This window comes from Martes martes, assembly GCF_963455335.1.
Source record: "Martes martes genome assembly, chromosome: 14".
Taxonomy (NCBI): domain Eukaryota; kingdom Metazoa; phylum Chordata; class Mammalia; order Carnivora; family Mustelidae; genus Martes; species Martes martes.
In genome coordinates this window covers 30163983-30177362 of record NC_137902.1, presented here as the reverse complement: position 1 = coordinate 30177362, position 13380 = coordinate 30163983, and the positions used below count along the sequence as shown (strand labels likewise).

Sequence of the window (13380 nt, the reverse complement as noted above, 5' to 3'; positions counted from 1 at the left end):
CTAGCAGTCTACAGCAAAGAAGGTATTAGATCAGTGGTGGCCTAGGGGAGAGGCTTGTTGAAGTTCTGGGTGGGAGGTAGGAGGCAAAAAGGTTCAACTAAGATATTTAGAAACACCTTAGCACATTAGCCAAAAAGGCTGCTTTCTACAGAAATGTTTAACCTTATTCAGTGATACTTGACTAGTGGCAGTAAACCAGAGATGAATGTTTTAAAAATTACTCTGGCTAAAAAGAAAGGTAAACAGGTCCTTGTTTAGGACAAAGGCTAGAGGAGAGAATATAAAAGGTATCGATCTTCAACTGAAATTGGCCATCAGGATGGTACTGAAGCTTGGGGCTTAGCACCTGGGCTCTTCTCACAGGCAACATCCAGAAGATCTGGGCTCAGAAGAGAATCCAGTTTAGGGATGGGGCAAAAATTGAGGGCTTGGGAGGCTGGTTGGTGTACTGGTAAAGCACTCAGCCTCTGGGCTGACATTAAGCAGGCCTGGGTTTAAGTTCTTAGACCTGTCCCTTAGGGTTGGTGGGACCTTGGGCAACTACTTAAGTGCCTGATCTGATCTGTAACTTGGGGATTATAACAGTTCCTTTCTCCCAGGGCTCCACAAGATCACACATGTAAAGGGGTTAGCACGGTAGGTGAACACTGCACATTAGTTCAGTTGGGGAGGGATTGCTGCAGGAAAAGGGGAAATCCAGGCAGGAATTGACTTGCCCAAGGTAACCCAGCAGATATGAGAATAACTGGTCTCAGGATGGGGGCACTCATGACGCTCAGGGCAAGAGAAGTACAGTGGAAAGTGATGTGGAATCAGAAAAACCGGGATGCCAATCCCACCCAGCTCTGCCACCTTCTAGTTTGGGCAACCTGAACCCATCTGATTTAAAAAAAAAAAAGCTCCTACCTTTCGGAGGTATGGAGAATTAAGTACTGTGTAGTAGAGTCTGCAGTGTCGATTCCAAGACCCCATCTGTGATGAACTTTTAGAAAAAGCAAATGGGCTGATTCATAAGGAGGCAGAGCCAGAGTCGAGAAACTAAGTATAGGCAGTTCTGCTGATTGTTTATTCCTCATAAACACTTGTTTCTACAGTACAACTCAGAGAATAAATAGAGGCACAGGGCTTATAACTTCCACCACAATCTGCTGTTAGGGTAAGGGGCTGGGAGTGGAGTGGGCATGTCTGGGTTCTGGGGTAACTGGAGGCCTCCGTCATAAACTACGCAGGGGTCCCATCCATCCAGATCTGACCCCCAGGGCTGACAGCCAAGCTCGCGATGGAAGAGTTAACCATGAACCAAACGCAAGGAGCCAAATTCTCTTTTGGTTCACTGCAGTCCTAGAACCTATCCAATTCTCCCCAAGCTCCAAGGGATTGAGGTGGGTCTGACCTATGGGTCCAACTGGGAAGGGGCTGTGTCAGCCCAAGCCATCCCTAAGGATTCATTTACTCCATTGTAGGGCCTGAAGTGGCCCAGAGATATCTGTCCTCTGCCTCGGGGTAAGTAACAAATACACATGAGACGACTCCTCCTATCAGTTTCTTGACTGTCCCCCAAAGGGATCCTGTCCCGTGTCTAAGGAAGGAGAGAGGCACAATGGGGCACAAATTAGCTGCTGGAACTCAGGTAAGGAAGACAGCTTGTACAATCAAGGGAGAGGGAAATTGTATTCTTACCGAACCCTTCACTGGGGGACAAGAAGACACAGATACCAGCCTGGGGAGACAAAGTGGAAGGCCCGGAGTTACGAAGCCAACCAGCAGCCAAAGAGGAAGTGACACACAGAAACACTCTTTGACTTTCATAGGACTGAGGAGCTGTCTAAGCCACCCCTGTGTTTCTCCCTGTTTCTCCAGGGTAGCACAAAGCACTCGCCCTAATCTGGGGCTAGGATCAACTGCCCCCAGTACAGGCAGAATGAAGAAATTCTGCCTCCATGGGCAGGAAATCAAGTAGAAGCAGGTCTGCGCTGGGTGACCCGAGGCGTTAGGGACAGAGAATACCAACCAGGGAGAGAGGCAGAGACCGAACTGGTGACCCTGCTGCAGGCCAGGGAGGGGCCAGAGTCCTCTCGACTTTCGTCATCCAGTCCCCACCTGGCAGGTGAGGGGGCTCGTCTCCAGGCCTCCGCTCCGTGGGCATTCTCATCTCCTCTCACATCCGGTTCATGTATTCACCTCGAGTGCATCGTGGGGGCCTGCGCTGTGGCCGGAGCCCAGGCGCGGGTGCACGATGCCCATCAGGCAGCGAGATTTCTGGCTGACTTGGAGGCGCTCTGGGCCCGCTGCACGACCGCGGAGCACTTCTCCCGCCGCAGCAGCTTGTTGTTCTCAAACAGACCTTCGTTTCGGGGTATGCCGTGAGAACCGTCAGGGAAGGTCAGCAGGCCTTTGAGGGGAACAGAGCAAATGACAAGGGCATGCGTGACTCAGAGAGCAGCTCGGTATCACGGAGCAGTGGAGAAGGAAAACCTGCAGCCCTCACTCCCGGGCCCTGAACCAGCAAGTTCCACAGGCGGGCATCGGGCCTGATCCTATGGATGGGCAGACGTCCTGGAAAGCATCCAAGATAACCAGGTGTACCTCCACCCCTGGCATGCTCCCACCCCCGGGCTCCCATCCTGCGGGGCTGGGACTTACCAAAACCATCTACTCTGCCATTTTTAAATTCCCCTTCAAATGTCATGTTGTCATGTCGGATGAAGACTCCGACGCCGTTAAACTTGCCCTGGGCAAACTCCCCCTCATACCTGCAGGAACAGGAGATGGAGGTAGTGAATTGTCAGGTTAACTGTGTGAAGCAGCTACCAGTGGGTGTTACCTATTAATGCCAAGGAGCGGAGCGGATTCTGCTTGCCTCAGAATCCCTGCCCCCACCGGGATGCCTGGGTGGCTCAGTTGGTTAAGCAGCTGCCTTCGGCTCAGGTCATGATCCCAGAGTGCTGGGATCGAGTCCCGCATCGGGCTCCTTGCTCGGCAGGGAGCCTGCTTCTCCCTCTGCCTCTGCCTGCCTCTCTGTCTGCTTGTGCTCATTCTCTCTGACAAATAAATAAAATCTTAAAAAAAAAAAAAAAAAAAAGAATCCCTGCCCCCCACCGCCCCACTCCCAGAGGAGGGCCAGAGAGCATGTGTGATAAGCGGCTCTAATCTCAAGGAGATAACGCAAGAGAATGGCAGTCAGGTGGAAGGTCACTGGGCTCCTCGCCATTTCAAATTTTAGATCTATTTATAAAATAACTCATAAAAGAACTGCTTACTTCTTGCCTGTTTTCAGAGGGCCTGGGCCAAGCTCAGGTCTGAGCAGCTATTTACCACTAGCAAAGCTGAGAAAGGAATGACCAGGACTTACCTTGAGCCATCGGAGAAGGTCAGGACCCCGAAGCCATTAAAGAGCCCATTCTCAAAATGACCCAGGTAGGTGCCACCATCTGCAAACATCAGTTGACCAAAACCGTGTCTGCGGCCTGAACAAAGACAGAGACAGTTGTCAGGTTGGGATAAGGCAGCGTCAGGGACCCCCCTTACTGCCTAACATCCCTTGTCCCTCGTCACCCAACCGACAAGGGAATGAAGAGAGGCAGGGATGTTAGCGGGGCAGAGAACTGCTACCCAGAGTCAGACACCAGGAAAATCCAGCTCCTGGGACCTTCCCATCTTGTCACGAGCATCAGATGTGCAGCAGGTCTCTCTTGGTATGAGTAAGAGCGCTGGAAAATAAAACTAACTACCATAGTGCCTTGACTACGTGTCAGACACTCTTCTGAGCACTTCGCATTTATCAACCTATCTCATTCTCGCAATGATAAGAGGTAGTATTATTATTCCCATTCACAGACATAGAAAGCACAGTACTACTATTATTCCCATTTCACAGATGCAGAAAGCAAGGCTAGGAGAGGCTAAATCACTTGCTCAAGACCACAGAGCTGTTGAATGGCAGAGCAAGAAAGCAAATGCAGCAGGCATCCTGGTGGGAGAGCCCTCACCACTGACTTTTGCTGCCTCTCGGAGAGGAGACAGTGCCACAGGGCACCGTGAAGCTAGGGGGCACACCTCACGGGCTGACTGGCAATACTGATTCGGGCTTTGTTACGTCAGGAGGGCTGTGCTTACCCATTGAACTGACCGGAACACAGCAAGATGCTGGAGGAGCAATCATGTCCTTCTAGCAGTTGGGACAGAGACCGCCTGGCAGAATGGTGCCCCTAAACGGCCAGATTTCAGGGGACGGCAGGTGTTGGGGAGGCAGGAGAAAGGTGGGAGATGTACCGAGCAAGGGCACATCCCATCTGCCTACTTTCTCCTCTCAGGGCTCAAAAATTCATGAGCTGTAGGGATCTAACATGAGAAGAATGGGGTGCATGTCGAAACCGCCGGAACTTCTCTTCACTGGCACAACTGTAGGAAGTTGAGGCTTCTTGGGGCAGCTCGTGGCTTGCTAGGACTGGCCCCACAAGGCTTTGAAGTGGTCAGACTATGTTTCTCAGGCTCTGAAGAATTTCACCAATCCTGTGACTAGATGCTTCCGAATGCAGTGAGCTGTCACAGGAAATTCAAGGCAATGACTGTCACTTGCTCTTGAGTATCTCTCTGTCCTAATTTCCAGATCTTCCTTAACTTTTAAAATTCACTGGAGCTAAGTCATTGCAATGAATTCTGCATTTTCTACTTTATAGGCACTCAAAATAATTCATTTTACTCTGCCTGGTACATGAGTATTTATTAAAACGATTCCCTGGGGCGCCTGGGTGGGTTAAAGTGGGTTAAAGCCTCTGCCTTCAGCTCGGGTCATGATCCCAGGGTCCTGGGATCGAGCCCCGCATTGGGCTCTCTGCTCAGCGGGGAGCCTGCTTCCTCCTCTCTCTCTGCCTGCCTCTCTGCCTACTTGTGATCTCTATCTGTCAAATAAATAAATAAAATCTTTTTTAAAAAATAAATAAATAAAATAAAAACAATTCCCAAATAATACCACTAAAGAAAAAAAAGAGGTTAAAACACTTTATATTCTGAAGTGGAAAGATTTAACTCATTGCTAGAGATTGGGCAAACAATGGCATTTTCTAATGCCTTTATTTAGTCCTAAAATCAAAGAAAAGAAAGGCACTATTCAGATGAAATTCTGGAATTAGACTATGAAGACTCATCCAGTTGGCTTCTCAGCCAAAGGAAGTGTTCATCACTTGATTCCCTGGGGGTCCTCTCACCTTCCTTCCACTCGCCGCGATATTCCTCACCACTGGAGTAGGTGAAGGAACCTTTTGTCAGGGTCATGGTGACAGCTTACCAGAAGAAAAGGATAAACACTGCAGGAAACAGGCGAGAACCAGAGTCAAAGGATGGCTGGAGGAAAGGCCTGCAAAACAATTTTGCAGATATATTCTATCAACTAACCAGCTGAGTAAGTATGTTATCTTGGATACATTTAACAAACACATCCACCTTTCCAACCCCCTACTCCCACTCCCATCATCACCACCTCTGCTCAAGCAGTCTTATCCTCCCGCTGGTTTTAAAAGTTATCAGCCTCGGGGCACCTGGGTGGCTCAGTGGGTTAAAGCCTCTGCCTGGGATCAAGCCCTGCATCGGGCTCTCTGCTCAGCAGGGAGCCTGCTTCCGCTGCCCCCCCCAACCCCCGCCTTGTCTGTCTGCCTCTCTGCCTACTTGTGATCTCTGTCTGTCAAATAAATAGATAAAATCTTAAAAAAAAAAAAAATTATCAGCCTGGGGTGCCCTGGTGGCTCAAGTGGTTAAGCATCCAACTCTTGGTTTCAGCTCCAGTCATGATCTCAGGGTCTTGGGATTGATCGGTCAGTGCAGAGTCTGCTTGGGATTCTCTTTCTCCCTCTCCCTCTGCCCTTCCCCCCAACTCAAGCTCTCTCTCTCTCTCAAATAAATAAATAAAACCTTAAAAAAAAAGAAAGAAAGAAAATCATCAGCCAGTTCCAATTTTCTATGACCTGGGATAGAAATCAAGGATTAATCTGTAAATATTTGCTTGATAACTAAGATGTATTTAGTTTATATATAAAATACAGTCTCTTCTTTCAATGAGTCACAGTCTAGCTGGTAAGACTAATAATTGAAACATGGAACAAGAAGAGAGAGAATGTCATTAAGTGCCAAACTGGATGGCAGAGATGAACAAAGAAAAGGGCTGGGCACAAGAAAGCAAAGGGCAGGGGTGCCTGGATGGCTCAGTGGGTTAAAGCCTCTGCCTTCGGCTGGGGTCGTGATCTCAGGGTCCTGGGATCAAGCCCCGCATCGGGGCTCTCTGCTCAGCAGGGAGCCTGCTTCCTCCTCTCTCTCTGCCTGCCTCTCTGCCTACTTGTGATCTCTGCCTGTCAAATAAATAAGTAAAATCTTTAAAAAATATATTTAAAAAAAAAGAAAGAAAGAAAGCAAAGGGCAGTTGCCCATGGAGAAAACCTGGGGAATGAAAGCACAAAGAGCCACATAACCTGGATGTTCAGTGGGAAAATACTAAACTGGGTCTCACTGCAGTGGAAGGTTTATTTACAGAGTAAGAGGAAATAAGTTTGTCTAGGTACTCAGCCGAAATCTGAAATCTGAGAAGAACCTTTCAGATTTAAACCTAAACTCTGTCATTTCATAGACGGAGAGAGAGAAGTGAAAAGCTAGGCTGTGGCTGGGCTGGACTAGTGTCCCGGCCTCCCCTGACTGCTGCTAGTTCTTTCTCTCTTGTCTTGCACGCTCTGCTTTTCCGGTCAGGCTACTCTAAGGAGACCTCCGAAAGCTAGTCAGGAGTTTCCAGCTAATGGGGAGAGGGAAAGAAGGAGGCCCTGGGGGGTTTATGAACAGGCACATAATTCAAAAGCAGTGCTTACAGAAAATGAACATGGCAGCGGAAACAGGAGGCTTTGGAGCAGCAAGAGCCCACAGCCAGGAAAGCCTGCAAGGCAGGAGACTGTGCAAATGAGCACCAATTACTCTCCCTCTGACGTGCCCTTGTGATGTGACATGGCAGCACCTCCATTCATGGGCACTTTATTCCTCTGCCCACTGGGTCTGGGTGGGTTATGGGACTCAGCTTGGACTAAGAGAACGTTAGCAAAACGGATACAGCAGAGGTCTGGGAAGTGCTCGTCCATGGGGCTTGCCCTCTCACCGCACTTGGAACTGTCCTGCCCCCATGTGGGCGAGCCGGGCTAGTTGGCTGGTGATGAGGGGTCATGTGGAGCTGCTGTCCCAGCTGCCCAGACGCCTGGGTGAGCTCGGACATGACCAGCAGAGCTGCTCCTGAACCCAGGTCCAATTTACTGAGCCACAGAATGATACATGGTGGTTGTTTGAAGCCACTATGTTTTGAGGTGTTATTATTACCCAGCAAAAGCTAACCGATACACCCAGGTACGTGATCATAAGGCCTGAACTAGGGGGATAACAATGTAATGGGAGCAGAAGGAAGAAATGGCTATGACAGAGATATTATAGAAAAATAAACAACCCAGCAACATTTGGAGACTGGCCAGGTATGGGTTCACATATGCACTAAAAGAATGCTTGCATTTAAAGATATCCTAAAAGAAGGGGGTTAAGATACCTGAACAGCATTAAATAAAAACAGAAGTATTTGACATATCTAAAAAGTGCGATCCCTAGTTCATTTTTAATTTCCTAGGTCTGTTTACTCCCCTCTTCATCTTTTCCAGATCTAAGCAATACAACAGTTTTACAAGTGATGGTAACAATGCAGAGTCCTAGACCCACACCCAGATCTACTGAATCAGATTCTGTAAGTTAGAGCCTGGGAACCTGTAGTTTTAACAAGCACATCATTAGATTGCTACACACTTGAAAGCATGGGGACTACTACTCCAACAAACAGATACACTATGTGTGAATGTTCTCTGATCTATAAATCACTATTGAAAGGTCTCCTGTTAATAATGAACCTAGAGGGGGGCGCCTGGGTGGCTCAGTTGGGTAAGCCTCTGCCTTGGCTCAGGTCATGATCTCAGGGTCCTGGGATCGAGCCCCATTTCAGGCTCCCTGCTGAGCCTGAGTTTCTCCCTCTCCCTTTCCCTCAGCTGCTCCCCCTACTTGTTCTCTCTGTCAGATAAATAAATCTTTTTTAAAAAAGATTTTTATTTATTTATTTATTTCATAGACAGAGATCAAAGTAGACAGAGAGGAAGGCAGAGGGAGAGAGGAGGAAGGAGGCTCCCCACTGAGCAGAAAGCCTGACGCGGGGCTCGATCCCAGGATCCTGAGACCATGACCTGAGCTGAAGGCAGAGGCCTTAACCCACTGAGCCACCCAGGTGCCCCAGATAAATAAAATCTTTAAAAAAAAATTAAATAAGATACATGAAAGTACCTAAAACACCACTAGGCCCTGTTCACTAAATGTTCACTAAATGTTATTCTTTTCCTCCTTCAAAAACAGACGTCTCAACTCACACACTCACTTACTATAATGGAAATTTCTCTAAAGTCTCAGTATAAAAATGCTACCAATGCTACCAATATAAATGCTACCAATATAATTCAAATAACATTTGGAAAAAAAATCAGCAATTTTGCCTGAGGTAAATTCTAAGCTGAGAGAAAGTAAACTACAATTGCCACTTGTCTGTTTTTTATCGCCACACTATGGGATATTTTAATTTTTACCTATGTCATGATGTTTTTGGATACAGATGCCATAAGCCCAGAAACATTCTGACATGCAAACAGCTGGGCCTAAACAGAGCAGGGCTCAGTCACATCTTCTGGGCCCCGGCCCTGTCTCACAGCTCTCATTTCCTTCCAGCTATAAGAACAGATGACTTCTGAGAATCCCTGGCTCTCGCCCAAACAGGAAGCAACATTTGTTTCTACCCCCATAATGAGGCCAGCTTGGGAAGCTCTTCCAGTGGTGTCTGCGAGCCCCTCCCACAGCTCCACCAGGGATTTTCTCACTGTTGCTACTCGGGAGCTCCATGCCCAGGCTCTCTGACACAGCAGAAGATGCCCCGAGGTAGGGATCATTTTCTTCTTGTTTTAAAGTCCCCTGAATTTTCTCTGATGGGAGACGCTGGTACCTGGTGTGCCATCTCTGTTCCACCAATGTTCCACAAGGTCGGCATCCAATTTCAGGCTCAACCCTCTTGTTGTCAGCCAAAGTATCAGTGTGCCTGGGGTAGAGGTCAGCACGACTCCACTGCAAATACAACATTAATGAGAGGAAGAGAGGCAGTTTTCCATCGAAACTGCAGAGGAAAACTCTTTCCAGTCCAGGTAGGCTTTGATAACTGCAGGCCGTCTTCAGCTTTTCCCAAAACTAATGAAGTCAGTGTACTAAAAGTCAGCTTATGGAACAAATCTGAAATATTTCATTCCTTCAAAACAAGTCAGAATCTTAAAGGCCGTATCTTATAATAAATCTTATCACTAAACAACCATTCCAAAACATAAACACAAAATCATGATTTATGCAGGGAGATGATAAGACAAGGATTATTCCTTTTGATGTCTGGCAGCGGTAAACTTGTCTTCACTCAGAGGTCTGGATGGAGTTACCGCGGTGGCGTGTGAGGAGTCAGTCTGACTGTCCAGGGGCTCGGGGGAGCAGACTCCAACATTTGTTTACTTTTTCTCAAGGCCACATGAAACTTCCACATAATGGCATCCCACTTGTTTCACAGGGACCAGTAGAAGGTCGCTGAAAGGAAGGGAACAGCGTTTCTCCAGTTTGAAGACTATCTTTGGATAGTTTGAAGACTATCTTTTAGCCCCTCTTTTGGTATGCTGTAGCTCTGAGGGAGAATATTCTAAAGTTTTTAAAGAGGCCAGTGAAATGGAAAAGATCATCCTCTAATTACCAAACGTGGCAGATTGTAACTTCCAAAGACATTTGCAGTCGTATCTCCTGTATTACACGTTCTATAATTTGACCTTGCCACTGCCCCATCAAAAGGTAGAGTCTAACTCTTCTTTGAATCAGGGCAGGCTTGCGATTGCTTCAACCAATAGAACACGATGGAAGAGATGATGTGTTCCGAGGTCAGATCAGAAAAGGTGACGCATCTTCCCTCTTGCTCACTGGTGTGCTTGTCCACGGAGGTCTGACTACCCTGAGGCCACTGTGCTGTGAAGAAGCTGAGCCACAAAGAGCCACATGTATTGGTGCTCCAGTTGGCAATGCTCATCTTTGAATCAGCCTAGCCCAGGGACCAGCTGTGAGCCAAGGAGCCTTCAGATGATTCTAGCTCCCAGCCACTGAGTTGGCATCCCATCTGAGGTATCATGGAGCAAAGCAAGGTCATCCCCACAATGCTGTCTACAAACTCCTGACTCACAGAATCTGTGAGCATCATACGGTGGTTTTAAGCAGCTATGGTTGGGGTATAATGTTACACAGCTGTAGTAACTGGATCATCATCTCTTCACCTAACCCTGCGACCTCCTCTCTCATTTGTTTTTCCAAAAGTAAATTTCCATTCCTTTCTTTATCTAGGGAGACAGAGCAAACTCCCTTCAATAGTTGCTGGTCAACATGATGTCCATTCCCAAGAGCACAACTGGAAGTGCTAACTAAAGAACACATGTGGACACTATGGGTCTCAGGCCATGGTTGAACACATTTGACCAGAAACTTCTACCTATGTCCAAATAATTGATACTGTCACCGCCAGGGACAGTGATGTTCATTTATGACTTCTATAATTAGCCATGCTAAGTTATCATCAGCTGTACAGCCACTGACCCAAAAAGAAATCATGATCATTGAAACAAATCTAGTTTAATACAGAATAGCCAGTACTGATGAAAACGACTGAAAACCCAACACTTTAATAAGGATCCAAATCAGTGTTTGTATCAGTGACCCAAAAAATCTTCTTAAAGAGAACAGGTTGCGGTGCCTGGGTGGCTCAGTGGGTTAAAGCCTCCGGCTCAGGTTATGATCCCAGGGTCCTGGGGTCGGGCCCCACATTGGGCTCTCTGCTCAGCAGGGAGCCTGCTTCCCCCGAGCTCTTTCTCTGCCTGCCTCTCTGTGATCTCTGTCAAATAAATAAATAAAATCTTAAAACCACCACCACCACAACAACAGGTGGGCTAGGAATTTAGGCTTCAGCTCAAACCAAGAAGATTCAGGCTTCTAAACAGATACCCACCCTTTCTGCTCTTTTGATAAATGGGTTGCAGGGGTGCCTGGGTGGCTCAGTGGGTTAAAGCCTCTGCCTTCGGCTCAGGTCATGATCTCAGGGTCCTGGGATCGAGCCCCGCATCAGGCTCTCTGCTCAGTGGGGAGCCTGCTTCCCTCTCTCTCTCTGCCTACTTGTGATCTACTTGCTGTTCTGCCTACTTGTGATCTCTCTCTCCCTATCAAATAAATAAAAATCTTTAAAAAAAATGGGTTGCAAAGGATCAATCCAAACATTTACTTAAAAGAAAAGGACCTTTGTCAGTGAAACAAATACACTGTTGCTCTGCACAAAAGATGATACCCCCGCTATCTTTATTTTCTCCTGATCCAGATATTTCCAGATAGAACTTGGAGACGGGAATGTTAACTTTTGTTTCCATTCCATTTGTCTTTTTTTAGAGTTTAGGAATCAAACTTGCTAAAAAAAATATTATGCATTCACGCTATCTTGCATTCAAATTCGGAGGATTAAAAACAACAAAAAAAAGCTACCACAAAGGACGCCTGGGTGGCTCAGTGGGTTAAGCCTCTGCCTTCGGCTCAGGTCATGATCCCAGGGTCCTGGGATCGAGCCCCACACCGGGCTCTCTGCTCAGCAGGGAGCCTGCTTCTCTCTCTCTCTCTGCCTGCCTCTCTGCCTATTTGTGCTGTCTGTCAAATAAATAAATAAAATCTTAAAAAAAAAAAAAAAGCTATCACAAGGAGGAACAGATTTGGGGCACCTGGGTGGCTCAGTGGGTTAAAGCCTCTGCCTTCAGCTGGGGTCATGATCCTGGGTCCTGGGATTGAGCTCCGCATCGGGCTCTCTGCTTGGCAGGGAACCTGCTTCCTCCTCTCTCTGCCTGCCTCTCTGCCTACTTGTGATCTCTGTCAAATACATAAATAAAATCTTAGAAAAAAATAAAAAAGAGGAACAGATTTTCATTCAAAGAGTATTGCTTTGAGGCAGCCTGCTTTCCCCACATATAACTTTACATTGTTCCTCCAAAGCCTCCCCAGAGTATGAATATCTTGCCAAAGGTCTCTTAATTATAAAGAAAGCAGTCTTAGGCTTTTAGAATCCTAAAGAGAAGAAAGGAAGACTCTGGTGAACAAAAATTCTGGCTTGTAAGAAACCTAGAATAAAAAGTCACACATTCCTTTTAAAGTGTTTTAAATGAGTTTGAAATAACTGTTTTTCTTATAAATCTACAAGTCTTTTTACTATAAGTCTTCCTTGAACTCAAAAAGAAAAAAAAATGTTTTGCTACTAGACAAAGGTCTTATTTAGTAAGACTGTGGGACAGTTAGATTGAAGAAAGTGGGAAGAAAATCCTGATGCCAGAAAGAAGATAAAAAAAAAAAAGGCTTGGGGGTGATGAGGACTGCCATGATACTAACCTATTTCATGAAAAAGGAAATCCGTGGAGCGGATTCTAATAAATCCGAGTTACTCCTGCGGATACCTAAGCAGTTTGGAGATGCTACCTAGCCGGCGTGCCACCATCCACTAATGAGGCATCCCATTTCCCAAGCCTTGTTGTGTGGGACGTCTCTCCAGCAGAGTGTGACAGGCCGGCCCAGGCCAAACAAAACCCTAGACCCAACTAAGAACATTTCCTAGTCGATCTCCCACCCCGTTCTTGGATCCAGCACTGATCCTCCCCTCTACCCGAGCTCTGCTCTACCGCTGGGGCCAGGTCTCTGCTCATACTGGTCCACCATCCCCTCCGGACGCAGCACCCCCCCCCCCCACCCCTCGCTCGCCAAGCCGGGTACCATGGGCTCTCCCTGGCCTCGGCCCCACCGGTAGAGACAAGAGGTTCTCTGGTCTCACGGGTTCGGTATGCCACCAGCCCCGCCCTCTAGTCAGCGCCTCCTGGATGGAATCCCGATCCCCAGCTGGTCATCTCGGGATGGGCTCCTCAGTCCTTTCTCACCGACCACACGCTCATGGCCCCCTCCCTCCTGCGCTGCGGGCCAACCTGAGCTCCGCCTTTCGGGATGACAATCACGCCCAGACGCGGAGCTCCAGCGGCCGGGACGGCGGCTCCGCCGGCCTCGCCCCTGCCACCAGCCTCTCCACCACCTCCACCAGCGCCTGCCCCACTTGACGCCGCCATCCCGGGCGGCCGCACTGGGCGCAATTCCGGCTGTCCATTGGCTGTTACCTAGGCAACCAGGAGCAACGCCACTCTCCATTGGCCCAGCGCGGACTCTGCGCCATCTTTGTGCGGGGCGGAGGGTCTC

At 47.9% G+C, this 13380-nt stretch overlaps 1 protein-coding gene across 4 annotated transcripts; it reads right to left on the bottom strand.

Annotated features, from left to right (window-relative positions):
• Window positions 1–1039: 1039 nt before the first annotated feature.
• Window positions 1040–13266, bottom strand: MORN4 (MORN repeat containing 4). Of its 4 annotated transcripts, none has more exons than XM_080823498.1 (5): window positions 13116–13260; window positions 5208–5356; window positions 3353–3467; window positions 2644–2753; window positions 1040–2392 (listed from the first exon to the last, which is right to left on the bottom strand). In XM_080823498.1, exons 2-5 carry the CDS (start codon window positions 5272–5274, stop codon window positions 2244–2246), a joined length of 441 nt encoding a protein of 146 aa, XP_080679624.1. In that variant the 5' UTR covers window positions 5275–5356; window positions 13116–13260; the 3' UTR covers window positions 1040–2243. The 4 variants fall into 4 exon arrangements, with proteins under 4 accessions (XP_080679624.1, XP_080679626.1, XP_080679625.1 ...); XM_080823500.1 differs by having other exon boundaries at window positions 1041–2392; window positions 5208–5306; window positions 13116–13266; XM_080823499.1 differs by having other exon boundaries at window positions 1041–2392; window positions 12910–13220.
• Between the last annotated feature and the right edge of the window lie 114 nt (window positions 13267–13380).

Coding starts and splice junctions, on each gene's coding strand:
- MORN4 (XM_080823500.1), bottom strand. CDS start 5,274: ATGACCCTGACAAAAGGTTCCTTCACCTACTCCAGTGGTGAGGAATAT. Junction 2,754..3,352: donor ACCTTCTCCGATGGCTCAAG/GTAAGTCCTGGT, acceptor CTGTTCCTGCAG/GTATGAGGGGGAGTTTGCCC. Junction 2,393..2,643: donor TGGCAGAGTAGATGGTTTTG/GTAAGTCCCAGC, acceptor TTCCCCTCAAAG/GCCTGCTGACCTTCCCTGAC.